The 26,902-nt window shown below is 46.6% G+C and overlaps 1 protein-coding gene across 8 annotated transcripts in view; it reads left to right on the top strand.

The window, feature by feature from the left end:
• Positions 1 to 26,902, top strand: part of NDST2 (N-deacetylase and N-sulfotransferase 2) — a 138,291-nt gene extending 111,389 nt beyond the window's left edge. For all 8 annotated transcript variants that reach the window (XM_063337868.1, XM_063337869.1, XM_063337864.1 and 5 more), the window contains 13 exons: positions 851 to 2,249; positions 9,700 to 9,787; positions 9,979 to 10,133; positions 11,635 to 11,820; positions 12,201 to 12,329; positions 17,313 to 17,495; positions 18,303 to 18,399; positions 19,600 to 19,723; positions 21,223 to 21,397; positions 21,631 to 21,801; positions 23,154 to 23,263; positions 24,743 to 24,845; positions 25,005 to 26,902. In XM_063337868.1, coding sequence (XP_063193938.1) covers positions 1,257 to 2,249; positions 9,700 to 9,787; positions 9,979 to 10,133; positions 11,635 to 11,820; positions 12,201 to 12,329; positions 17,313 to 17,495; positions 18,303 to 18,399; positions 19,600 to 19,723; positions 21,223 to 21,397; positions 21,631 to 21,801; positions 23,154 to 23,263; positions 24,743 to 24,845; positions 25,005 to 25,130 — 2,640 coding nt within the window. In that variant the 5' untranslated portion in view covers positions 851 to 1,256 and the 3' untranslated portion in view covers positions 25,131 to 26,902. The remainder of the gene's footprint in view (positions 1 to 850; positions 2,250 to 9,699; positions 9,788 to 9,978; positions 10,134 to 11,634; positions 11,821 to 12,200; positions 12,330 to 17,312; positions 17,496 to 18,302; positions 18,400 to 19,599; positions 19,724 to 21,222; positions 21,398 to 21,630; positions 21,802 to 23,153; positions 23,264 to 24,742; positions 24,846 to 25,004) is intronic.

Genomic DNA, 26,902 nt, shown 5'->3' with positions numbered 1-26,902 from the left:
CTGGAAAAATAACAACATATGGTGAAATAGTGTGCTGTCATAAACACAAAGCGGGAGGTGAGAGAGCTTCGTAGCAAGAAACTTTCACGTATTTGAGACCAACCCAAATTTACATCGTGCTGTTGGTGATTTAAAACTGGCTTCATGCTCCCCAGTGGCGTATGAGGGAAGGTGAGGAAGATTTCAGGACATGTTTCCTCTCCAACTGCCACTGAATCAATTGGCAGCAGTTAGGTGTGCAGTGAGTGGGCAGCCTGTGCCCCCTGGCTCCGTGACGCCTGAGGGATGATGCCTCTCCAGAATTGTGTTTTGAGAGCCTTGGAAGAACATGAGTTCCCAGGACAAGAGGGACAGCCTTGTAAAGAGAGGAAACCATGGAAAATCAGGAGCTGCAGGGCAGGAGAGCTGGTGGGAATTCGAGCTGTCTTGCTAGGTTCGAGACAGCCGTATCCTGAGGGCCTAGGAAGTCAATGGCAAGGACTTCGGACACATCATTGTTAGTGTGAGAACAAGTCAAGACGGAGAATGTGAGGGCTATCTCCTCCTCTTGTTAATTTTGAAATATAGGCTAGAGGGGGAAGGCCAGGTGCACTGGCTCTATTTGCTGCAGTGTGGGAGAATCTCACCCAGTTCCCTGTGCACTGTCAGAACCTTTCTTCCAAAGGCCATTGCAATTGTTCTGCCAAGCTCCCGCACAAATGCTGTGCGTCACTTCCCAGGGAACAGGTCTGCCTGCTGACAGGCGAGTGACGCTGCCCACCTAGCACCTGCTGATCCTGCCATTTCATCTCAAACCCGTTAAATACCATGAATCCATACTGAGAATTGACTTTTTCTTTTTAAATTGCAGGATGCAAAGAGAAGGTGCCATCATGTGAATGCGAAACAGCTAAATGAGAAACAGGACACCTGTGAAGGCTGAGCTGAAACTGCTTGTGCACAGGATGACAGACTGATTTGCTGTTGGAGACGTGATTCAGGAAACCCCCCTCCTCCAAAAGACTTTCCTGAGTGAAAGGAGAGGAACAGGAGGAAGCACACAAAAGAGCAATGGGAATTGAGGGCCATGGTTACTTGAGATAAATGGCAGATCCCTGGGAGTCTAGCATTGTAGCTGTTTGCTTTAGCTTTGTCTCTCTCTACAGCTGCTCTTTCTTTTTTGCGAGCTGCTGCTGGGTACTGCCACGGCAGCACAGGAGATTTCAAGAGCAACGTGGGTGCAGAGAGTGAGGAGGGGGTGGGCAGCCCGCCTCACCATGATTCAGTTGTGGAAAGTAGTGCGGCACGTGCGACAGCTGGAGCTCCACAGATTGATCCTGCTGCTCATTGCATTCAGCCTGATCTCCATGTGCATCCTGGCTTACTACGTAACTAACAGTCCCAAAATCAAGGAGCCACCACCCCTGCCCTTCAGTGACTGCAGCAACCAGCACCGCATCTTGATCCCACCGCAAGCCAGCTGGAGGCTCACGAAATCTGTGGACACCTCACGCACAGATCCTGTGGTGCTAGTCTTTGTGGAAAGCATTTACTCCCAACTGGGGCAGGAAATAGTGGCCATCCTGGAATCTAGCCGGTTTAAATACAGGACAGAGATTGCCCCTGGCAAAGGGGATATGCCCACCCTGACAGACAAAGACAGGGGACGCTACGCTCTTATTATCTATGAGAACATCCTTAAATATGTGAACCTTGATGCTTGGAACCGAGAGCTGCTGGACAAATACTGTGTAGAGTATGGAGTGGGGATTATTGGCTTTTTCAAAGCCAACGAGAACAGCCTACTCAGTGCACAGCTCAAGGGTTTCCCCCTTTTCCTACATTCCAACTTGGGGCTGCGGGACTATCACATCAACCCTAGTGCTCCCCTGCTCTACGTCACCCGGGCTAACGAGGTGGAGCAGGGTCCCCTGCCTGGGGATGACTGGACTGTGTTCCAGTCAAACCACAGCACCTACGAGCCGGTGCTGTTGGCCAGCACGAAGTCCTCGGAGTCCATTCCTCACCTGGCCACCCACAAAGCATTGCATGCCACGGTGGTGCAGGACCTGGGTCTGCATGATGGGATCCAGCGGGTTCTCTTTGGCAATAACCTCAATTTTTGGCTGCACAAACTCATTTTCGTGGATGCCATTGCCTACTTGACTGGCAAGCGCCTCTGTCTCACACTTGATCGCTATATCCTCGTCGACATTGATGATATATTTGTGGGAAAAGAGGGCACTCGCATGAAAGTGTCTGATGTAGAGGTAAAATTTCCAGAATAACTACAGGCCCCAGACAGATTTCTAGTGTGTGTGGTATGCCAGGAAAGTCAAGGTTGCATTTAATTTGAGTGCAAGAGTTGATTGCTGCAATTGTTTTCATTTTAAACAGAGAAGTAACCTGCAAAGATGCTGAGGCACCGTATTTGTTGCTCTCAACAGTTTTGCAGGTTTAAATGGAGCATTTTTCATTTTGGGACCTGTAGCTGGCCTCTCTGATTTTAAGAGGAGGATGCCTGTGATGGTCTGTCCTGTCTCCTCTTTAACATAGAGAACAAGCATATGCAGATTTCCTCTGTCAACCTGTTTGTAGCTGTAAACTCCACCTTTCAAAAGGAAAAGGCAAGTTGTGTTAGAATAGTATAGAAAAATTGTGGGGTTTATATTATTATTTATTATGATATATATAAATGGTATATATTATACTGCAAAACTGTTGGCCAGTCCATGCGGTGTAAACGGCTACAGTTTATGTTTTAGCCATCTAGCTTTTCAGGATATAACCAAATTGGGAAAAGAAAGGTTTTCCCTTACTCTTCATGACACGCCCCTCATATCCTCCACCAGCAACCCCCATCCCTGGGCAGGGACTATCCAAAAATTCACCAGGGAAACATGCTCAGACTAAGCCTTCATGAGAACCATCTCTGTGGCTTCGTGATTGGGAAAGAGAGATGCCATCTTTGTGGTTTGCTTTCCTTGGCAGTTCCTTAAATAATACAGTGACTTATTAGGAAAGGGTATGTGAAAAGCACAGAGAGAGAGATTTTGTGGAGGAGAGGGACGCAAGACAGGCAAAGGAGAAAACAAGTGGGAAAAAGGTAAGAAACTAAGTGCCCCTTCTAATTCTCTGTGTCCTTGAAAGTACGTGATAAAGTGTTCTGCTAAGTCTGTGATATACTGTGATATACTATGCTGCCTCATGGAGACAAGGGCTTGCCTTTGTATCTTCCCCATCAGTTCTGGTTTGTAGCCATTGAGGTAGGTGCATTGCCTGTTTCTCCAGGTGTGCTGAGGTTGTTCCCAGAGGTGTGAGGCCCCAGGCCTTTCACTCTGGATTCCCATTTAGCACTGGCCCTTAGGTAGGTCCTGGATGGAGTTCCCAGAGTACCAGCCATGGTGACAATAAGCCTATGACAGCAGCTGCCTTAGCATGTTTCCAAAACAATTTCAAAGTGAAGCACCCTTTAACCTTTCATCCAAGGGCACAGAACATTTGAGGCAAAGGTATAAAACAAAATACTGTTGTACATGCGTGTCCCCTTACCTGAACAGAACCGCATCTGTTACATGTTCCCAAGAGCACTCTTACACCTCACTAGGAGTCTTACCACCTTTTCTACATGTTTTATGCATCCGTGCAAGACATACCTCAGTTCATCTCCATTTTTTCAAGTATTTGAGATTTTAAGTTCTGCTTCTGATCCCAAGTTTAGCTCGAGGAAAAGGAAGCCCTTGCATTCTGTTTGGAGCTAGCTTTATCTTCTCAATTCATCTGAAGCTGCGTGCCTGAAGCAGCTCTCATTGCATGGCATATTATTCATTTTATTTGCTGCTCTCTTTAATAATTCTTTAGAGCCATCTTTGACCATAACTCTGTAAGCAAACAGGTATCGAAAAAGTGATTCCAAGCAGAGAGATATAGAAAAATGGAACAGTTGTATATAATACTTATTTAGAAAATACTAGAATTTTCCTCATTTCACTTCAGTGTCTCTGTGTTTTGAGGTGCTGAAACGCTTCGAAAGCTTTTGTTTGAAGGATCATAATCTTCTCTTGGTCCAAAGCAGGCCCTGCACCCTCTAGTCCAAACTGGCAGAGATTCTCACCTCTGTAGTGTTTTTGCAGGCTACAGACCTGTGTGAGAAAACAGGAGATAGGTGGCCAAAGCTCTTGGAAACAAAGGCTGCTCTAGTGATGTTAAAAACAAACCCAGACAAGATAATTCCAAAAGATGCTTTGTTTGGGTTTTAACAGGGTGAAATGGAGGAATAATCTGAGATCAGTAAGCAGAGAAGCTCGGCCAAAGCAGATAAAACCCAGATTTATCCATTTAAAAGAAGCTGTCTGATTGCAGAGCCACGAGAGGTTAATGAATTTTTATTTTTTAAAAGCGAGAAATAACTGCATGGATTTGTTGATAGCCTCTCGCCGTGGGGAGAGAAGGGGATGTAATAGTGACAGAACAGCTGGCATTTTCTTTGGCCTTTGATATGAAAGCTCTGTTTCGGGGCTGTTATCTCAACACACAGCTCCTTATCTTAAAGCTTAGATTACAGTGGTCAGGGTAGTGGTTTGAAGATTGGATGTTGTGTGAAGGTATAAAATTGACTCTGCTGTCCCAGTGAGCCTGTTTGCCATATGCAGGTCCACGTTCAGAGAGCTTCCCAGACAAAATTACTATTAAAAGAAAGTGCTGAATATAATTTGATGAAACGCGTGCCCATGGTAGATGTCCTTTGTGAGAGGAGGAATGTTTTTATTTGTGATGCTTAAAGGAAGGCTGAATAGCTTTCTTCTTTAAAAAGAAAAAAGGAATCGTGCTTTAAAGATGATAACCCTTGAGTTCCTGTTTCTGCTGAAGGGCTGCAGCAGGAGCTTGCAGTCCTCAGTTGAAGTGAAGCAGTTGGAAGTTGCACAGGGAAAAGGTTTTTCCCTTGTAAAGTCTACCAAAGATTTGAGCTGCATGTAATTAACAAAACGAAATCTCGGAGAATCCCTTCTCAGTTGTTCCACATTCAGTCTCTTCTATAATCATAATCCTCTGAATTTACCAAACCTCCATGGAACTGGCCAACAAAGACAAGCGGTTTCTAATGCAAAAGGATCTGGCTTTTATGCCCCTTCCTGGTCATCTTTAGGTATGAGAAAAGAGATTAAGTAGATGAGTTCTTGCCTCTTTTGCTGGTAATCTCTACAAGGGCATAAATAGTGAGCAATCAACGCTAGCAAGTCTGAGAGCAAGCTAAGTGAATATCAAGGGCAGTCATTTCATTTTGGGTTACGAATGGTGAGGGTGGAAGGGAGAGAATCTAGTGAGGATGGCTGTCAGCCAGCTCTTGCCTTTCTAAATTGCAAAGGATGATCTTACCTGGAATGAACATATCCATCAGTTTCTAACTCCCTGATTCTAACATTGTAGGGGAGGTAGAAATACCAGTACCGGGAATGCTTTCTCGTTGGACAGTGCTGTTCTGAGCTATGCCAGTGCAACTGCTGGGCAGTGAGAAAACTGCAGAAAATCCTCTTGAGGACGTGCTACCCAATGTCCACAGGGGCAGTTCCTATGAAGAAGGTGTTTCAGCAACATGTTCCTAGTATCCTTTGCCAGGAGCATTTTAGAAGAGGCTGTCAAACTCTCTGCTTTCTTCTTTATCATCTGTTTCTCTTCATTTGTCCATGTAGTGTTTTCCTAGACCCATGGTACCCTCTCTTCCCAGCATCTGACTCTCAACCTTATTTCCCTTTTTTCGTTTGCCTCTTTTTAGAGGGACCTGAGATAGGAGAGGTAATATTTAGGATTTGTATGAAACAGATAAAATCTCTGCAAACATGTTTGGAAATGAAAAATTTCATAGCTAAAAAAGCAGAATTGCACGAAGGTTTAGCCCTGTGTTATTGTGATGCCAAGGACATCATGCCATTTTAGGGTTAGGATTAGGTCCTAAAGAAGCAACCTAAAAGAGGCTACCGTCAGGGTGCTATGGCTTCCCCCTATTTCTTCCTCTCTCCTAGAATTTTAACCCCCATAGAGAGAGTTTTTGTCTTTCGCTGGATGGCATCAGAAGCTTGTAGTGACTGTTGAGTAAATCTTTACAGATCCATCAGTGAGATTATATAGATTTTTTTAATGTGTTGCAACAAAAGGCACAATTTTAAATATTTTTCCCCTAACATTTGCCTAGAAGTAAATATTTATCATTACTTGAGATCATAAAAAAGCCGTTTTTAAAGTGATGGGCAACAAAGATCTGACTGAAGTTTAGACCTTTTTTGCATTATGTCCAGAAATGTGCATTGGAATGTAGATGTCTGTCACTTGGGCCTGTAGCGTGGCTGCCCCAATTAAGTACTGAAGGCCTCCAAAAATACAGGTCGTGAGTCGCGGAGGATGCTCTCTGATAGACTGTGACAAGCATGAAGCAGGTCTGGCCTTGATGTGGCTTATGAGTTGTGGTGGCCGGTGCTGGGAATCTCTTGGAGACCCCATCCGTTCCTTCATGAGGTGAGCCTTGCTGAGCTTCTCGCAGGGAGCTTAGCTGGGGAAAGGGCCTTTCTGGCTAGCTTGTGGGCTTGCCTAGATCTCTGAAGGATTTTTTGAATAGGAGATAGTTAGAAAATATAAAAAAGAAATACTTGGAGGAGTTGGAGGAGCAGTTTTCTAGAGGAAGAAACTTTCCTTTTTAGAGATGGGGGATAGATAAAATGCTAGTCTTCTGTCCTGTACCATGTGAACAACTAAATTTCTTAAATATGCACATGCAGATCTATTTGCATCTGGCTAGCTATTTTATATCTTAGTGGATAGCCTACTCCACATTTCTTGATTGCCTTTCATTTAAGAATCTCAGAGCACATTATGGATATAAATGAAATGCCACTTGAGTCACCTGTAAGATATTATTAGTACTGTCATATTCATTCTACTTTATAAAAGAGAAATAAGAGAGCAGTGGTGTCAGAGAGGAGAGAAGTGCCATCTTCCCGGCCCGTTCCCACTTCTGCATTGTTTCATCTTACTACAGTTCACAGACCTCTTTGAACCAGTGTGCTAGGGAACAGTGGGTGCATAATTTGTTGAAACAAACTTCCAAATATTTTACCTGACACCTTAGTCTCTTTTATCCTGTGCAGGGGAAAGGCATTTCTTCAAACCTATGCTGTGCCACCTTATGGATGTGGCTGTGAAAAGGACCCAGCATCAGCAGAGGGGTGGCACACAATTAGCAATAAACGTGCCAAGAAAGCAGGACTCCATAGGGCTCCATAGTCTCAGAATTTCTGGGGCCCCCACAGTTCCTCTCCGGTCCGTCCCCGGACACAAACGGTTGCTGCCTGCTGGAGCAGGGCCTTTTGGGATTTATCATCAGACAGATGTGTCGTCATGGTAACCCCAGACAGGCTTTAAATCTCCCTCTGTGCAGAGGAATGCTAAGCCTCTTAGCTGCTGTCTTTCCTCTCCACCTTCCTACCCAAGCTTGAGGAGCTGGATGTAACTTTCAGGGCAGCAGGCAAGAAGTGGTGAGGCTTGGGACAGGTCTGGAGACAAGAAAAGAAAGTGGCACTTTCCTTTCTAAGTTACTGGGTGATGTATTCAAGCTGCTGGTCCCAAATTTGCTATGGTATTGTCATCCAGCTGGGCAGACAGGTGCTTCTCTGTAGAGACATGCACAGCTCTTAGTCTGTGCTCTGTGATATATGGGATGAGTCCCTCTGTCTCATGGGGTCTCTCTATGGGGAACTTGACCTCCCATTGCCTATTCTGGATCTTGCGCAGCAAAGGAGCCATCAGTGCTGCTTGCATGTCACCTTTTAAAAGCACTGTCTGTGTTTGTGATGGGTTCTGGAGACGTCGAGTGCCATACGTTTCTCAAAATATTACTCTGTGGTGGGGGCTGGGGTAAGGATGTGGTAGGCATGTGGCCATGGAGGAGCTGGGATCTTTGAAATTTGTCCCAAGCTGATTTGATGTCACTTGTGTGGCTGTGGGGAGGAGGAGCAGGCAATTAAGTGTGTCTCTAGGGGAAAGTCTGAAAGCTTGGTTCCTTCAGAGAGAGCATGGAGAGCATCTGCAGCGCTGCAGAAATAATTTGTCTGGTTTTCCCACCTTGCCGAGTGTGAGAAGTCATGGGCTGCCTGCCTTGGGAATAAAAATGCTCAACAACTCTGCTCCAAGATACATTTGCAGTGGAAGGGTAATTGTAGTAAATTACATAAGTCATCATTTTAAAATTAGTGTGATGATCAGTGTTTGGTCAACTCTGTTTTGAAATGTTAGTGACAGCAGTGATTTGTCAGGATATCCTTAAGAGGTAGGTGTCGAGGCTGGTCCCTCCGCTGAATGAGAGTCTGCGTTTGTGAATGCACTTTCACCGCCTGGGGAGCAGCATGCCTAAACGATGCCTACAGACCGTGAGCCATGTGAAGGCAGCGTTGTAGTGCTCTTCTGGGGAGGGGCAGCTGATACAGAAAGATCTGCCCGCCTCCCCCGCACAGTTTGAAAAGTGTGTATGTTTTCCCCAGTCTTATGTGCCAAGTTGTTTGTGTATTTGCATCTAGCCCAAGTCTGCTGTGGAAAGGTCATCACCTTCACCTTGGTGCAGCCACTGATCCATTGCTTTCTCAGAAAAGCTATTAAAATCTAAATAACTGCCTGGGCAAGGACCATCTCTGTCACCTGCCAGCAGCCCTCCTGCCAGGTCCCTATTTGATTGAGAACTTCTCCCATAGGGAGCTGCACCAGTGACACTTTCCCTGAAGCACGCAGGTAGCAGCCAAGCATGCATCTCGGGGCTTCTCTATTTTTATTGTTTTCCAGCAGAAGAAATTTGGCTGGAATTAGTTTGTCTTACAAGTAAGTGACATACTGAGCCTCTGGGATTTTTTTTTCTGTCAAGGTTGTCTGCTGTCTTACTCCGTATGCTGCGGGACCTTGGGGTTTGTGGCACAAGGCTCCTTCCCTTTGGCTATAGCAATTACTTTGGACATTTAAAGCAGACACAAGTGAGAAAGAGAGAACTTGTAGATGTCATGACTGTGAATCTCAGCTCCCCCAAGTTTTCTTTACAGAATACAGGAAACTTCCCTGTTACAAAAGCGTTTTGGCACTTTCAAGGGACACAAGGACAAAGGATACATCCCTGCCGTGGCAGGACTCCTTGCATGGGTAGTTCTGCAAATCCACCTTTCCTCTCTAAATATGAGCCCTTTCCCTTTGGATCACTTAGTTACTGTTCATGATATTGTTGACTTCTCTTCCTTCAGCTGTGCACCATGTGCTGCCCCATCCTCCATTTCATTAACATGTAGGCTCAGAGAAAGGGCAGAGGTTCAATAGGAAAGTCCCAGCCAACGTGGGATGGGAGGGGAAGGGAGCATTGAGGTTGAACCTGGAAAGACTAAGGGATCTTTGGCTTGGAAGTGAGATTTATGGTCCCTTTGCGTTAGCACAGACACACTGTGCCCTTCACATTGAAGTGGAGAGCATCATCTGACTGTGGTTTTAAAGCAGCATCATTTAGTACAGCAGGACTACTTCAGGTAAAGACTCTGTATGTGGAGCACTTGGCTACTCTGCTTCACTCCACAGGCAACAATGCTTTAAACCCCATGCCCTCTGATACCCTCTTCAGACCGAACTGGGCACCAGTAGAGCACAGAGAAATGTTACAGAGCAACTGAATACGAACGTTTCTTTTTCCTTTCATTCAAACAGGCTTTACTGAGCACCCAGAATAAGCTGAGAACTTTAGTCCCAAATTTCACCTTCAACCTGGGCTTCTCAGGGAAATTCTACCACACAGGTAAGCCCTTGGCACCCTTTTGTCCCCGTGCCAGTGTACGGCCCCCATGTTCGTGTGTGTGTGTTACACGTTAGGGAGAGCGTGATTTTCTGTTGGAACGACTCAGCATTGCAGGGGATTAGCCACTGCTTCGAAACATTGAGCCCTTCTTCTGCCTTTTGTTTTTCCGTTTCCTTTTCTGCTCTCTGTAGGTACAGATGAGGAAGATGAAGGGGATGACATGCTGCTCAAACACAGGAAGGAGTTCTGGTGGTTCCCTCACATGTGGAGTCACATGCAGCCTCATCTTTTCCACAATGTCACTGTGCTGGCTGAGCAGATGAAGCTCAACAAACAGTTTGCTGTGGTAAGGGGCGTCACAGTTTATTTACTTTACCGTACTAATACTTAAACACTCTTCTTCTGGAATAGCTGTTCGGACGCTGCTGAGCCCAAATACTAGTCTAGTAACTCAGCTGCATTTAAGAATGGCAATTCTGATAGTTTAAATTGGTGTGTGGCTCCTGTTGTCTTCAGGCAAGAAACACAGTTCCATGCCTGCCTGTGCAATGGGAAGTGCTTCCTGGCACCTGCGTGGCCCCAGGCAGCTCCCTACGTTCCAGGGTGCAAATCCCAAGGCTCTTGTTTACTGAGGTGTGAACTTGTAGCATTGCCATCCAAATCCAATTAACTTACAAACTCTGGCAGTGAGAAAGCATTTCCTTTTCTATCCTTATTCACTGCGGTTTTGTAAGGAAGTCACCTGGTTGGTAGTGTAGAATGCTCTGTGTGCTAACTTCTGGCCTGTACAGGCAATGCTGGAGGAAGTTACTTATCTAGGAAGTCCAGGGGAAATTCCCTGTGTTTTGGCAGGGGAGGGGGAAGCCTTGAACATCCTGCATTGCTGGAACAATGTCTGCTTGAAGCTTACAGCCCAGATCTGAATATAGCGTACATGTTTCTCTGAAAAGAAATGTCCTCTTCACCTCTAGTTTGGTTCTTTTGATGGTAATCCCCTTGGGAATAGCAGGCTGCTGTTTTGTGTTCCCATGACACACACAGATTAGGAATGATATTGAATTCAGAGCACAGTTGCAGCATTATAGAAACAATTTAGGCTCTTTCTTTTCCTGGTTAAATAACAGTGTAGTCTTTTGCAAAGAGAGACAAAGCACAGAACACAATTACACATATTTAACGTAAAACAGGCTAGCAGTGGGAAGGAGAAGGTTGTTGCTTCATTTAGGGGCTCTGGGTTTATTGTATGCCACCAGGGCAGAGCTGTCATCATTCATATTGTTACCAGAACCACACAGCGGAATTAAAAACCATGAAATACAGATATTTCCTGTCATTTTAGTATAGCTCCAGGCCCCATATCTTCACCCTCAACAGTCTCTTGCTTCGTGTCTGCTTTTCTTTGAATTGCTAGAGACAAGACAGATCCCAGTCGTCATCTTCCTTTCCTTCTATATTAGTTAAGGAAATTTTGTTTTCCTCCTCTAGTGACTCAGATCTAGGCATTGTGGGAGTGAGATGTGTCACTTAACAGCATTGATTAGTTTATAGTAACCAAGGAGCATGACCTGAGGCTTGTGAATTAATCTGATTTGTCACACCTGCAAGCTACAAAACCATTCTTACAGCAGCTGTTACCAATGCTGAACGTCCTTGTTGATACCAAACCACCCTTATAGTTCTATAGATGCATAAAACAAGAAGTACAAGCAGTCTTTCAGGTTTCCCAGACTGGAGAGTTTTCATGTTACTCATCACGTTGCTCCAACTTGGAGTCTATTGCTAAATATGATCCTTATTAAGGATGTTAGTTAAATATTGAATTATCAATCTTCATATTCTGCTTCCAGGAGCATGGGATTCCCACAGACTTGGGCTATGCCGTAGCCCCCCATCATTCTGGGGTTTATCCTGTTCACACACAACTCTATGAGGCATGGAAATCAGTTTGGAGCATCCAAGTAACGAGCACAGAGGAATACCCACACCTGCGGCCTGCGCGGTACCGGCGTGGGTTTATCCATAATGGAATCATGGTGAGCACAGCTGGGCAAGCAAGGGACCTGCATCAGAGACGCTGATCTTAATATCACCAGTGTTTCCAAAACCATTAGGTCAAGCAAAGAGAAAAAACTTGGCTAAAGCCAGTTTTTGTCTTTTTTAGTACAGTTCAGAGGTCAGCACTGAACAGAGAGCAAAACCAAGCATAACAAGGCTAAATTGAGATCCCGCTGACTTGGTTGCGCTGTGATGAGTAAATATGTTTGGGAGGAATATCAAGAGTCCACTGAACCTGTGTCGCTTATGTCCCTTACTCTTTGTGTATCGATCCACAGAGTGCTGCTTTGACACGTTCACGTGTAGATGCTGTTGCGTTTGCCTCTTATCTAACTTTGCTTTTCTCTGATATTGCCAGGTTCTGCCTCGACAGACCTGTGGTCTTTTTACTCACACTATCTTCTATAATGAATATCCCGGTGGCTCAAAGGAGTTGGACAAGAGCATTCGTGGTGGTGAACTCTTCCTGACGGTGCTTCTGAACCCAGTAAGCTCATCTGAAAGGGGAATCAGCGTATGGGTGTCTTAGCTTACGTGCCTGATGTGAGAATGGACTAGATCCTATGGGAGATTCAGTATAACCAGCCATCATGGTATGGGTATCTCCAGTGTGATGCTAAGAAGCTGTGAAAAAGAGGGCCAAGGAAGTACCTGCTAGTTAATGCTGCCTCGCTTTACATACTGCCAAGGAAGCATCAGTATTGAGTGTTGACAAAGGCAACACTTCACAGATAGAAACTAGCCAGGGTGACGTGCTGAGCACGGCCCAATACGGAATGGGTGTTACCTCGGCTGCTGCAGAATCAGAAGTGAGATTGGCTCCTTCTCTTCCAAGCACATCTGCTTCCTGTTGGCTTCTCCCCTGGCTCACTGATGAGTTTTGTTCAGAATAATTGCTTTCTCTGGGCTTTTGTTATGGAGTGTTCTCCCCTTTCTTCCAATATGTATACGCTTGAAACAATTTCTGCATGCTTTTTTTGTGATGTAGCTGTCACCCTAAGGCATTTTTGGGAGATCTGGGTCTGACACAGGTGTTTCTCTTTCCCTTTCAATACTTGACAGTTCCCTCAGGCCACCAAGCTAATGTAGTACTTCAACACCCTGCACTCCCTTCCCTTGAACGGCAAATCACATGAGGTTCTCGCTTCCTATTGAAGCTGGGAAGATGTACAAGGTGGCAAGAGACACACAAAAAAATAAGTCATTTTTAGAAAAACCCTGAATGGATAGAATTAAGAGATGAAGCTTTGTAGGCCTCTCCAACCACAGATCACACTCCCTCACGTTCCCGCTTGTTGGCTGCAGTAGGAAGACATGCTGCTCATTTTGATTGTACAGTAACTTTCTCAATTCCCCACCTGAATTTGTTTCTCACTAAAGCTGATTTGGCACCTCTTGTCCTCCCTTTCTCTGAATGGGCACTGCCCTGCCAGTTTTAGATAGTTATTATAGTTAGATAGTTATTATTTTAGATAGTTAGAATGTCTACTTCTGCAGCCACTCGTGAGTTTTAATGATATTTAATCTCTCCTTTTCTCATGACTTCCAAACTTCTACTTTCTTACTTCTTTATACATCTTTTCCAGCAGTGCCTGAGTATGGGAAAGAAGCCACGCAAGCAGATCTGTAGAGAGCAGAGAGAAAGTAGGTTGTTTCTCGCTAGCTTTCTAGGTGGGAACCCTGGAGTACTGGTCCCAGTCATCGAGTACTTGTTTGTGGGATTTGTCATGTACAATCAGTGGCTCTGCTCACCGTGATGTTTTCTTTGATTCCTTCCCTCTTTTGCATCTTGATTGCAGGGTCGAATATGCAGCTTTAGACACTTTTGGTTGGGGCTGTAGAGGCTCGGTGAATCAGAAAATCAAGGTTTTTTGCTCAATGAGCTTAAGTTTTTCTTGTCTCTTGCTTTTCCTAGTGTTTAGTGCCTCTCTGCTCCTAGGAGTAGAACTGATCGTAACAAGATCCTCGCAGTGTGCACCGAGTGCATCACACAGAACAGGCTATAGCTTACAAACAGGCCCTGCGTTTCTGAAGGTTGCTAGGCTGTGACCAGCTCTAGCTTGGTGTATCATCTGCAGGAGGTATGGGTCGACAATAGTCCTAGCTAAAAAGCTGTAGGGGTTCATACTTCCAGGTTTGGAAGCCACCTTCCATCCACGAGGTCTGGATGCCAGCCTTCTGTCCCTATCGCCTGAGACACAATTGTTATCTTTACACACAACAACCAAATCTACCTGCTTAATAAAAGACGTAGTAAGGAGAAGGCTATTCTTTGTATTACCTATAGAGTGATCGGTCAGATGGAAAGAAACTGTTTTCTTCTCTGACCATTGTTTTTCTGCTCTTCCCATATTTTGGGTGAATTCTGCCTTGTTCCCACTTCATAATTGTCAGATCTTAATGCCTGCAGAAATAGCCACTGTGAAACTTAAGAGCTCGGAAAAGCAGTTGCCGGCCTTTAATCCAGACGTCATTGCTGGTCTAGGAGGCTGTGCCAAGGAATTTGTAGAAACATAGTTTCTAGAGCTACCCATTAAAATTTGCTGATAAGCATGTGACAGTCGAAGCAGCTGTCAGTGATCTGTGATCCAAAAAGTTTAGGAAGATTGTGCTCTGGTATAGGATGAGCTTATTTGCCAGATTTACTGTTGGTTCTTTGTGGTGACTTCTAAAAATCTTTCAGGTGCCTTCAGATGCTTCCGATGTTTACACTTCTGTTTTCCTTTTGACAGTAGAGCATTTCTCTCTCTGTCAGCAGTGGAGTGCTGTGCTCTAAGCTCCTCTTCATTGCTCCTGTTTGCACAGTGACTCAGGCCCTTGCATTCCTCCCCTCGCTGATAGAGCCATCTCACGGACCTGATAGAAAGCTGGCCAGCCCCGCAGCCCCAGCAGTGATCCGTAGCAGACTTGGACCAGGCTCTTTCAGTCCTTTTTGGTGCTTCCAGCTCCTTTTGAGTGGGTATACACATGCAGGAGTCTCCAAGCCTGTATGCGTGTGATTAACTCCGCAGTGCAAACAGAAGATGTTTGATCTTCTGACTAGTGAACAAGGTCTGATGTCAAGAAGGACAATAGCTGTTGATGTTCAGCAGACAGGCTGCCGTGTGTCCAGTCGCTATTTCCCAGAAGCAAAGGGCATCTTTATGATCACTTCTCACAAACACTTTTGCTCACACTACACAGGAGGTTTACTGCTGTGCCCACAGCTGCTTGTTACATATTGCAAGGATGCTCATACTCTCCAGTTTGCTGTATTCTGGGCTCTCTGTGACCTTTCCTCTCATATTTTCTCAGTGTGTAGGAAGGGAAACCATGGCATGCTGACAGTGGAAGGGAGGGGGAGAGGAGGGAGATGTTGTTACCAAGCCAGTTCCCGGGGTCACTGGGTGTGGATGGGAGGGAGGGAGAGATGGGACTTGAGCGTAGCTTATGTCAGAAGTAGAGCTCGGAGCTGTTTTGGCAGCAGTAGCTGTGACGAGGCAGAGAAGCTGCCAGGCCTTGTTAAACAGCGCATGTGTGTTACAGGACGTGACTGCACACTCAGGTACGGGGAAATGGCTTGTTGGTTGGGCTTGCCTTGTCTTCTGCTAAATCCAGTTGTTGGGACTGTTTGCAGGTGACAGCATTACCTGTGTGAGCCATTTTACCAAATGTCAGTCTTGAGACACAGTTGCTACCCGGGGTCATGTACAGGCTTTTTTTATTCTGGAAATCTTGAAGGAACCCTAAGTGGTGACCTGCGTCCTCCCTGCTGCAGTACTTGGTTTATGCCTGTGAGCCAGGTGCTTCATGCAGCAATTTTTTTCTCTAAATGGTTCACTAACAAGTCTAAGGGATGAGCCACCCTTTCCTGTCATGCCACCTTCCTGGTGTCTCACAGAAACGGGCAAAATACACGAGACATCCTTTTGCCACCTTATGTGCTCCATGGCGTGGCCCTGCAGTTACACAGAAGATCTTTCTGTCCTTTGCTCTGTGTTGTATTTAGCACATCCTTTTTACACAACAGCACCGAGCACACGCTGCTCTTTGAAGTGTAGGTGCCAGAGCCTGTCTGGCAGGGCCTCTGTCAGCTCAGTAGGAAACCAGAAGTGAAAAACTCACAGGCAGAGGAATGTGATAAATCTTTAACTCTCCTTACTTTCCATGTGTCCCAGAGTCCTGCCACCGTTTTCTGTTGCCTGTGCAAAGACCAGGGAGTGTGAGCACCGTATGGACAGGATTAAATTTCATTTCACGGTGTCTCAGGGATGGCTCAAGCTCTATCAGTACCTCTTGTTGCACTGAGACCAGTCCATGGTGACACCGGGCAGAAAACTGAATTCAGACCTCCTGAGTGCCAGCAAATGTCTTCATCCCAAGACCATCTGTCTCCTGCTTCCCCCTTTTGCTCCTCCCCTACTGTGAGTGGGAAAGCCATTCCTGCCCCCTGCCAGGGAAGCCTGTTGTTGCCTGCTGACCTTACCTGGCATCGTCAGGAGGAAGCTCTGAACTATGCAGCAATGGGTGCCCCTACTATGACTGACATCTCTTCCCCTCCGTGCACTAACAGACACTAACTTGGGAGTGCTAAATCATCCACACAGCCATTCTTCCATTAGCCTTAGTGTTCTACTTTTGTTTTGATAACTTCTAGCCGTGGTGTGGTTTGTGTCTGGCAAAGTGCTGTTGTGTTACAGGCACTGGGATGCCCAATTCCGTGGGACCTGTCAAAGCCACACACCAGAGTCAAGCTGACAGCAGTCTTTTGCACTCTTTTCCAAAAGTTAAAATACTGAAAAATAGACAGGAGGAAAATGTATCTGCTTGAGAGAAGAGGTGGCTTGGCAAGGCGGAGACAGCACACGGGCTTCTGAGCACTGCAGTGCTGGGGGGGCTCCCATGGGTGCTCAGTGCCACTTTGCCCAAGGGTTTACACCCTCGGGCTTGGCAGGACGTTTTTCAGGGGCTGCCTGTGCTGAAGGCTCTTGCAGGCTAAAACCTTGTCAGCTGATGTCTGTTCCTAGGACAGTGCACTAGTGCAGTGTCTCTTTGCAGTCCGTGTTCAGATGCCCAGGTAACGCTTGTTTGTATTTTAAAGTGTGAATTGCCAGTTGTTCCTTTACACTTGAGACGTCAACTCCAAAGTGAATGAAAGCTGACAGGCTGTGGGCCTTGAAACAATGCCTGTGAAAACTGTCAATTGTGCCGCCGTGCCTGAGCCCGCAGCGTGCTGCCCCCCTCCCTGAGGGGCACCCTCCCCACCGTTCCCCAGGGGTCTGTGTCCCTCCCCTCCTGAGTTCCTCCTGTCTTGCAAGCGCTGCATTTCTTTTATCAAGGCAGTGCTGTATACTGACAGATATATTTTAATCACCCGGACAGCCAGGGTAGTCTGGGATGTGAACAGCTTCTTGCTGACAGCAGAATCAAGCTAGGAGGAAACAGTACTGTTACCTGATTTACCAGTATCCCATGCCTTTTCTATTTTCAGATCAGCATCTTCATGACCCACCTGTCCAACTATGGGAATGACCGTCTGGGACTGTACACTTTTGAGAGCCTGGTCAAGTTTGTGCAGTGCTGGACCAACCTTCGCCTGCAAACGCTGCCCCCTGTCCAACTTGCAAAAAAGTACTTTGAAATCTTTCCCCAGGAGAAGAATCCCTTGTGGCAGGTGAGAAGGCAGCTTTAACTGCTCCTAGTGGTTTTCCAAGAGGTATGTCCCACATCTGAAGCGTGGTGAGACTGCTGATCCAGAGCGCAGAGTGGTCATGCGTAAAGCTTTTAGGTTTAGCCTTCGTGGCTTGAGGCTGCAGGTGGCAAATTGCAAGGTGGAAGGGATGGGGAGTAGAAGCAGTAGGACACAGTCATGGTGTGAGCTTAGCGACAGGGATGGCTGTCGTAAGTGGCTGGGGGGCAGGCTTGCAGGCATTTGGGTTGTTAAAGGGCTTATATGAGAGCAAGCTGCTGTGAAATGTTCAGTGTGCGAGGAAGAACCCTGTTTGGTGCTGGAGAAGCTTACAGGCATGTTAATGTGATTAATCTTAAAGTAATTTCACACTGCAGAATTCATGTTCATTAAATAAAAACAGGCTTATTCCATTTTATCCCAGTGCAGCAGCTCTCTGCATGGTAATGAGCAGATGAAATTAACTGAAGGTGATGGAGTTGTCTGTCTGCCAGAAGTTCACAGATGCTGAGCTGTACTATCATGGTGGCCCAGCCCAGCACAGCTACGTAGGGCAGGGCCTGTGGTTAACACTCTCAGAGGGACTTTGGCTCCCCTGTCACTTAAGAGCTTCTGAAAACACTCCCCTGTGCTTTTACTTAACTCTTCTCGATGCCTGGCAGAGCAGCAGTGTGGCTGTGAAGTGTTCTTCATGTGCTAATAGCATTTTCCCGAGAGGACTGGCCTTCCAGCTTTTCCTCCCCTTTCCATTAGCTCCTGTGGTAATGCTTAATCCCATCACTTGTGCTGCAGAATCCCTGTGATGATAAGAGGCACAAGGATATCTGGTCCAAAGAGAAAACGTGCGATCGACTCCCCAAGTTCCTCATCGTGGGACCTCAGAAAACCGGTAACGTGAATACTTTATCTGAAGACAGGTTGCAGCTTCCCTCTCATTCCTCCAGAGAGGAGAGCTGGAAAGGTCTGTGTTGTAGATCTGTACGGCTGCCCTTTGTGCAGGCTGCCAAATGGCTGCAGAGGACATTTCAGAGAATCTCTGATTTGTTCTAACCTAAATCTGGCAAGTCTGTCAGTGCTTTGCGCCCTGGCACTTTGCTTGGCTCAGTCCTGATTTGCAGGGAAAAGCCCTACTGCGGAGTCGTGTTTTGGCTTTTCCACGTAAGCTCAGAGCAACTGTGACCTTCCTTAGTGTGTCACAAACATAAGCTGTCAGAGGACTAACACACACGCTTAGCAAAGGTTACGATGAATGCCCCCTAGTGCTTTTATTGCGACAAATCTGTGTACCCGCTGCATGCTCCATGTCACTGTCAGTGGGAGGTAGCGATTCTCTTTTGTCTGACCTCTGTCACCACCTCCGAACTGCTGCGGCATTGTGGTTGGCAGTGACATGGCTGTATACGCTGTACTGAAGAGTCCCTTCTAGAGAGAGCAAAATCTCTTCAGCCAAAGCCAGGTCTTCAAACGTTGGCTTTCCCTGTAGTGCAGTGAAACAGCAGCTGCCAACCACGCACAACAAACAGCGATCCTGGCCTTGGGAGGAAGCTTGTCCCAGCCAAGCTGCTCTCTTCTGCCTGGGCACTGGGAAGCTCTGTTGGCATGTTGGATTATCGGGGTTTGGCTGGGTGAAGGGAAAACATCTACAGCAGAGGCAGGCCAAGGCGCCTCTAGCTGAATTCTCATCCAAGGACAGTAATGTTGTCCCTAGCACATCTTCCCAGACACAAGATACTGTGCTGCAGTGCCCAGCCCACCCCCCGTTTGGCAGATACGGGTTCTGCCACATGACAGGGTGGCTTTGCCACCAGGGAAAAAATGGCATGGGGATAGCCGACATGGGTGATAGCTGTCATGCTGGGGAGGTGACTTAAGTCAGCTGCATGAGCTGAAACGTGGGATTGAACTGCTGAGTCAAGGTCAATCCCAAAGCGCTTGGTGTCACTGCTGTTGTAACCTGCATGAGTTAAGGAGTGGGTTAGCCGTGCATGAGAGGAGTGAGCCCATCTGGGGACTGGTTTTTGCAGTAAAGCCTTTCATTCAGCCAAGCATTATGTGTGACCCAGGTCCCCTTAACTGGTTCCTGTTGCAGGCACAACAGCTGTGCACTTCTTCTTGACCATGCATCCAGCTGTCACCAGTAACTTCCCAAGTCCATCCACCTTCGAGGAGATCCAGTTTTTTAATGGACCCAACTATCATAAAGGAATCGATTGGTAAGAATCCTGACGCGTGTTGTTCTGTGATAAGGTATGCCCATGTTGTCTTCTCCTGAGGCTCTGTATGTCCACCTCAGCCACCCTAGTAGCTTCTCCCGTTCTGAACAGCTGTTTCCACTGATATTGCTCAATGCGTGTTCTCTGTTTTCCTGCTCACCCAACTGCTTCGTCCCAGGAGCAGGACAGGTATTGTCTGACCTCAGTGACTGTTCACCAGGAGACTCGTAGGCATGATTTAAGAATTCAGAATCTTTGTTGAATGCACCGCTGTCATGAGGTTTCTTTTCCTTTGACATGCGAAACAGACAAGGTGTGCTCATTGAAAAGTTCATGGTTTCCGAGTTAAGACGCATAGTGCAGAGGGACAACCTCCCTACTATTGTTCTGGGCCCTTTAAACTGGTTCCAGTGTCCACATCATAATATCCTGATTTTTACCTGCAAAAGTATGCAATTATGATACAGTGTTTCCACGTGACAGGGAAATTCTGCTGTCACTATGGCACTATTATGCCGCTACGCTTCCAGGCAGAGAAAATTTAAAGATGTTTCTTGCTTGAAGCATGAACTTTGGGTCGACCGAGGCACTGCACCCCCTCATGCGTGGCTCTGAGGGGTGACTGTGTGGCAGTAAGGCATTCTGCCATGGGATTTTATTGCCCGAGAGCTGTGGGAAATGTTGTCTGACTTCTCTGATCATTTAGAGTACCATTGAAAAGATACTGGGAGGTGGTTGGTACTTGAGCGAAGCTCATGAGTCAGGCACTACAGAGGAGTTGCACTAGCACTAGACAGATAGGCCTAGAAAGCGCAGGCTTTTATTTGCATCCCCTGGAAAAGTCATCTAACTTGGTTTGAGTGTAGCATCACATGCAAGAGGAGAATCTTCGTGTTTAGCATGGAATCTGAGTTTGTTGTACAGCTTAAATACCAGCAGAGACCAGTCTTGCAGTGCTTTACAGTGCCCTGTCCCCCCATTACCCTCTACCCTGCCATTACTCAAATGTCTTACAGTTCCCACATTACTAACTTGACAAGCTCCTGTGAGGCGGAGCAGAGCTCTTGACCCTGCATCTCAGCTATGGGCTGAGGTACAGAGAGACAAATGATTTGGACGGGTTTAAAGACGTGGTCAGGAGCAGTGCAGGCAGATGATTCTGGCCTTGCTCTTAGACAAAACCTCTTTTCTGCTGGAGCTTGCAACTAGTACCCTGTCCTCAGCCTTTTCCTTCCACCACCCAAGGACTTGGGGGACACTCTCAGTAAAATCCTTTCTTACCCTTTTACCATCTCCAACTCTCAATGTTGTGCTCCGCCACCCCTTCCCCAGTCGCGCCGCTGCCAGCTCCGCACCCGTTTGTCCATTCATTGCATTACTGGGGAGGTGCCGTTGTTCTGTGAACTGTGTCTGTGGAAGGGGAGCAAGGCCATTATTTTGTTGTGTGCCATTTCTTTGTTGGAGCCATGCTGCTCACCAGCATCCCGTCTGCTCGGCAGGTACATGGAATTCTTTCCCATACCCTCCAATGCCAGCACAGACTTCATGTTTGAGAAGAGCGCTAATTACTTTGACACAGAGGTGGTACCAAAACGTGGTGCAGCCCTGCTCCCTCGAGCCAAAATCATTACAGTTCTGATCAACCCTGCTGACCGAGCCTATTCCTGGTACCAGGTAACTCTCCTGTGCTGCTCTGTGGGTGAGGGCCAGAGCGATATTCCAGTGGGATGAGGCGGGAAGCCTGGGGCAAAACGCCACGGATCCATTTCTGTAGGGAGGCCGGGGGAGATGATGCGGGCTGCCTCAGCGTGGACAGGGTTATATACAAAGGCTCAGTGAAGTCTCCGCAGAGATGTGTAAGGTGGACTTTTGTGTTCCTGCCCCTAAATTCAGCTTATGTTTTTCAGCACCAGCGTGCTCACAATGACCCTGTGGCACTCAATTACACCTTCTACCAAGTGATCTCTGCAAAATCCCAGGCCCCTCAGGAACTGCGCAACCTGCAGAGCCGATGCCTGCTCCCTGGCTGGTATTCAACTCACCTGGAGCGCTGGCTCACGTACTACCCCTCTGGGCAGGTAGGAGGTTTGGCAGTAGAGGCTCTCATGGGGTCCCTTGTAGGTTTAGTGGAGAGGAGAGGAGAACAAACTGTGCACCTCCTCCTCCTCCTCTTCCCCCCCCGCCCTTTTCATTTCACCTTCTGTCTTGTCTTTTGGAACAAGAGCCACCACTTGCTTCCTCCTGTTATGCTGATAAGAAAATCAGGCTTGAATACTCCAATTTTGCATTTTATTGTATTTGTAAAAGTAAATGAGCACAGGAGAATACCGTGGTCTCCCAGAGGCCTCCGCACTATTGAGAAGTTCAGCACGAACAGCAGTGTTCGCACTCCCTTCCTTTCATCTTGGCAGCCTGCAGCCCAGGGACCCTCTTTGGGCCCAGCAGGAGTTCAGCTGCTCGCTGCGATTTCACTGCTTTAGAGAGAGACTCTCCGCCACTTGCTAGGTCCCGTGTTGTGAAGCCTTCAGCTGTCTGCTGAAGGGAAATCTCACTGCAGGGATGTCAGGATTCTGTGTTTTGTGTATACATTTGCAAAAACTCAACAGTATAGACCATTACTGTCTCTAAATTCCCGAGAAATTTATAAACTGTCTTAATACATTGTGAGTCAGGAAATGTTTTTTCAAGTTCCTTTCTGCTGCTGGGGTTATCCTCAGACGGTCTGTAATCCAGCAGAGTCTTAAAATGCCCATTTAATCTCTCATTCTCTGCCAAAGCAGCAGTCTAAACTGTACATGATAGATCTGCCAAGACTAAAAGAGACATGGGAAAACATTCTTGGGCTTGTATCTCATTGCCTTACTATTCCTGGAGGTTACTGCTGCGAGGAACGATGGAGTCAGACACACCACCCTTGTACTTACTGCGGGTCAGGGTCTCCTACCTTCCCCAGACCTCAGTTCACGTGACTGTTTTTCTATTCTGTTCTTTGGAATAGGTAATTTATTAGCACAGATGTTGTTCGTTATTGTTTATCATACACGTAACAGGAGAATAATCGTAGGTTACAGAAGAATACTTAGCACAGTGGCTGCCGACAGCTGCAAAGAACGCGAGGTTTCCAGAGACAATCTGTAAATCGTGCTACTGCTGGGCCTTAATGCGCAGTTACAGGGGGTTTGGCCAAAGGCAAGTTTATTAAGCAAAGCCTGTCGTAATCTACAGTTTTATGGTATTTATGGCCCCTATCATAACTTCTCTGTCTGTGGTGACAAATGGGCCATATCCCACCACCACGTTGCTCTAGAACAAACAGGCTTTGGCAGCCTTTACTCACGCACAAAGGCCAGGGGCAGTTTGAGAGCCAGGAGGCTGAGGGGTGTCGCTCAGCACCAGCTGGCGGAGACTGAGGTGGCTGCTGTCTTTTCAGCTTCTCATCGTGGATGGCCAGGAGCTGAGACACAACCCTGCCTCTGTAATGGACAACATCCAGAAGTTCTTGGGAGTTACACCGCTCTTCAACTACACCCAGGCCCTCAGGTAGGGAAATCGTTTTGGGGAGGACACTTTTGTAACCAAGCGTGATACTAATAAACACTTGATTGGAAGAATACTTCTCATCTCTGGCTACAAAACCCACCGAGGTTTCGGAGGTATTGCCTAACCCTAAAATTAGGTTCAGATAGCATGAGATGCTCCGTGGAGACTAGAATCATAGCTTAAGTCTTTCCAGGAATGCTAGGGGAAGGGGTGGGGTTTTTTGGCACTGTTGTGGAGAAGCATGAAGTTGCTCACAGCAGGAATTACGATGTTTTCCATTTGGTCTTTGTGGTTTCAGAAAAGGCTCCTTATGCGTTGTGTTACACCTATATCTGACAGAAAGTAGAGGAGGTGCAATCAAAAATGTGTGACAAGCTGCTCCTATCTCCAGCTAGATGGAGAATTAGGGATGCATCACACAGTTCTGAGGTAAAGAGCCGTTATTACCGAAAACATGGGCTTGACAGGTGGCCAGAGCTGTCTGAGGAGGTGTTAGCCAGGGCACCACTACCTCACTGATACTAAGTTGAAGGATGTTACTCAGCCATTACTGTGATCTTGCCCCCACTGCAAGTGCAATTAATCTGAATACATTAAGCGCTAGCTGAAGGTGAACTGTGGCCGTTATGTCTTCAGTGGAAGCTCTGCAAGCCCACTGGAGAGCCCAAGTATTGTTCTTTGCAGCTGAAACCTGTGTTTTCACATCTTCTCTGCTATCACAGCCTGTGCTAGCTGAGAGTAGCGAGTGGGGCGTGTGTGTAGGCATACGGCAGTTGCCCTTTCCTTGAACAGTAAGGAGAGGAGAACCACTTCAGGTCTCCTCCTGTATTTGTTTTCCAAGGTGGTGGCACATGGCTTGCCAGGGGAGGGCAAATTATTGCAAAGCCTTACTTGCCGAAGCACCTGTGGTAATGGTAAACGGGCTGTTTACAGTAGCGGTACTGGCTGGTAGCCTTCAGCCAGAGTCAGAAAAGAAATGGTATTGGTCAGCTTGCCTCAGAGTTTGGTAGAGGTACTTGCTCAAACCTCAAGCTCACCCTTGGCCAGTTGAGGGGACAGGACAGACAAGGCCCAGACACGGTTCCTAGCTTTGCCTTATACCTGTGTTTTAGCAAGAAAAGAAACGCAGACTCTTTAAACAGTCAGGGGATTCTCTAGTGCACCTCAAAACGAGATTTAAAAGAATTTAATGCACTAAAACATTGTCTATTATTCCCCCCTGCCCCAAGTTTAACAGACAGATATTGTGACACCCCTGAAATTTGCATAAAGCTGAAACAGTCATGGTTGTAATGGATTTCTTGTCAAAGTAGTCAAGTGCTTAAAAAAAAAAAAGGTACCCATACTGCAAATGAATAAATAAAACCCAAACCCAATTCATAAAGCATTGAAACGGGAAATACCTATAGAGTTACTTTACTTCTGCTGCTACTAATTGGGCACATGGCCATATCTTTTAAAGACAAGTGTCCTTTTCAGATTTGATGAAGCAAAAGGATTTTGGTGCCAGCTGCTAGATGGAGGAAAGACTAAATGCCTAGGAAAGAGTAAAGGAAGAAAATACCCTGATATGGATTCCTCGGTGAGTAACTGTCTCAAATCTGTTGCCAGCAAGAGATGTAGAAACATCCCAGCAAACCAACCTGGATTTTCCTACCACCCATGTCCTAGATGACCTGTGGAACGTGTGTTGAGGGTAACATTTTCTTTCATGCTCATGTGATCTGTATTTTCCACACAGTCACGGCTGTTCCTAAGAGACTTCTACCGGGAGCACAACATTGAATTATCCAAGCTGATGAACAGACTTGGGCAGCCCCTTCCAAGCTGGCTCCGAGAGGAACTGCAGAACTCCAGCTGGAGCTGAGAGGGACTCCCTTGCCCCCAGTGCCATTGGGATGTGTGGTGCTCCAACGCGTGCTGTGATGCCATCTCTTGTCAAGTCAAAACAACTGGACAAATGAGCAGGAGCAGAGAATGTGCATGTGGAGCCTTTCCCCACCGATAGGAAGGGCTGCTGCCTCTGACACTGCCCTGGGGCCTGGAGCGCAAGTCACATTCTTGAGTATTAATGGTGTGTTACACGTCGACTTTTACTTACGGGAAGGATTTGGAATGCCTGGCCTACTTTGAGCAGGGGAGAGAGCACAGTTAACACTTTATGTTTAAATTACTCTTCTCAGTATATGTACCAGGCCCTAGCTGGAGGGTTACTGTGTTACTCCTCTGCGTCCAGAAGTACAGACAGGCGGTGAGCTAGCGGTGAGCTATTGAGCCCACTGCTGAGGGTAGAGCAGCAGCTTAATAAAAGGGGAATCTAGTCCAGTGAACCCCAGCTTTTATCCAGGAGTGTATTTGGCACCAGCAAGGTACAAGAAAGCCTTGTTCCTCCCCATGCAGAGTACACTGGCCATAATCATTACTTACAGTGCCACTGTGTGTGGCTGTTGGGGACTGCACCTTGGAGACAGATGTAATAGACATAAGATTGCCTCTCCTTATCTGCAGCATTGTTGGTGTGAGACAACGTCCACTGACTTCGGCCAATGGGCAGTGGGAGATGAGGCAAAGCTACAGCTACTGCCACACAGAATTGATTTGTTATCTTAGGGAAAAGGTTGCCATACGTGGCAACAAGGCAAGTATTTCTCTGCAGGGACTTCAGAGACTTCAAAAGATAACCAAGGAGCAGTATGTCCCCTTAGAGCACTTTGGAGGCATGTGTTAGTGCAGCACAGCAGCAGCTGGGGGAAGCAAAGCTCAGGTATTGTAATATCAGGCTGATACTCAGTTCCCCATCTCTGATCAGCTTACAAAAAAAAAAAAAAAAGTTTTCTCTTCCCAACAGCTCTAGGGCCCCTACCACATATGCTGATAGCTGGCACCTGTTTTAATCCCCTTGCAGTCCAACAATCCAAGGAGAAAAGCAAAACAACAGTTAAAAGTAAGTATTGTTCAGATACAAAGGGAAGGCTTGGAGTTAGAAGTGGTTTCCTATGTCAAAAAGGGGCGGTTCGGTTTACTTCTGCACACAGGCAAGTACTCAGGTGCTTTGCCTCCTCCTGCAGTTGCTGGATAATTACTCTCAGAAGAAATCCTCCATCACGGTTGTACGTGTTTTCTGTCACTGAGCCATGGGCTTCTGGAGTTGTGTGGGCCATCATTGCTCCCTCCCAGGCAAAGATGGTCCTTGGAGATTGCCGCAGTTCCAGAGAACAGCAGGGCAGGATCCATATGAACACAGAGTATGGAAACTTCCACAATTGTCATGAGCTCCTTTTCTCCTACCCAGAGAGAAGTTGCTTCAACCAAGCTTTTCCATTGAGCCTTAGGTATTGTGTATTTCTGAATGAATGGTGCGTTTACCGTTGTATGTAAATGTATATAGTATGCAATATAGTATTTTATTTCATGTGCCCTTGGAAAGGGTTATTTTGTGCAGCCAAAAAAAGGACAGAAAGACTAGAAACCCCTCTCTCGCTCCTGTTAGAGAGAAGAGCCCGACTTCCTGCACTGGATTCATGTATAGCATCATTCACATTGAATGATAAATTCTTGGCTCTCGAAGCTGAGCACAAGTGTCTGAATAAAGGCTAGAAGTAGTAGTAAGTGGATTCAATAAATGTACTACTTATTTTT

This window comes from Chroicocephalus ridibundus, chromosome 6, assembly GCF_963924245.1.
Source record: "Chroicocephalus ridibundus chromosome 6, bChrRid1.1, whole genome shotgun sequence".
Classification (NCBI taxonomy): Eukaryota; Metazoa; Chordata; class Aves; order Charadriiformes; family Laridae; genus Chroicocephalus; species Chroicocephalus ridibundus.
This window is presented reverse-complemented; position numbering and strand designations above follow the sequence as displayed.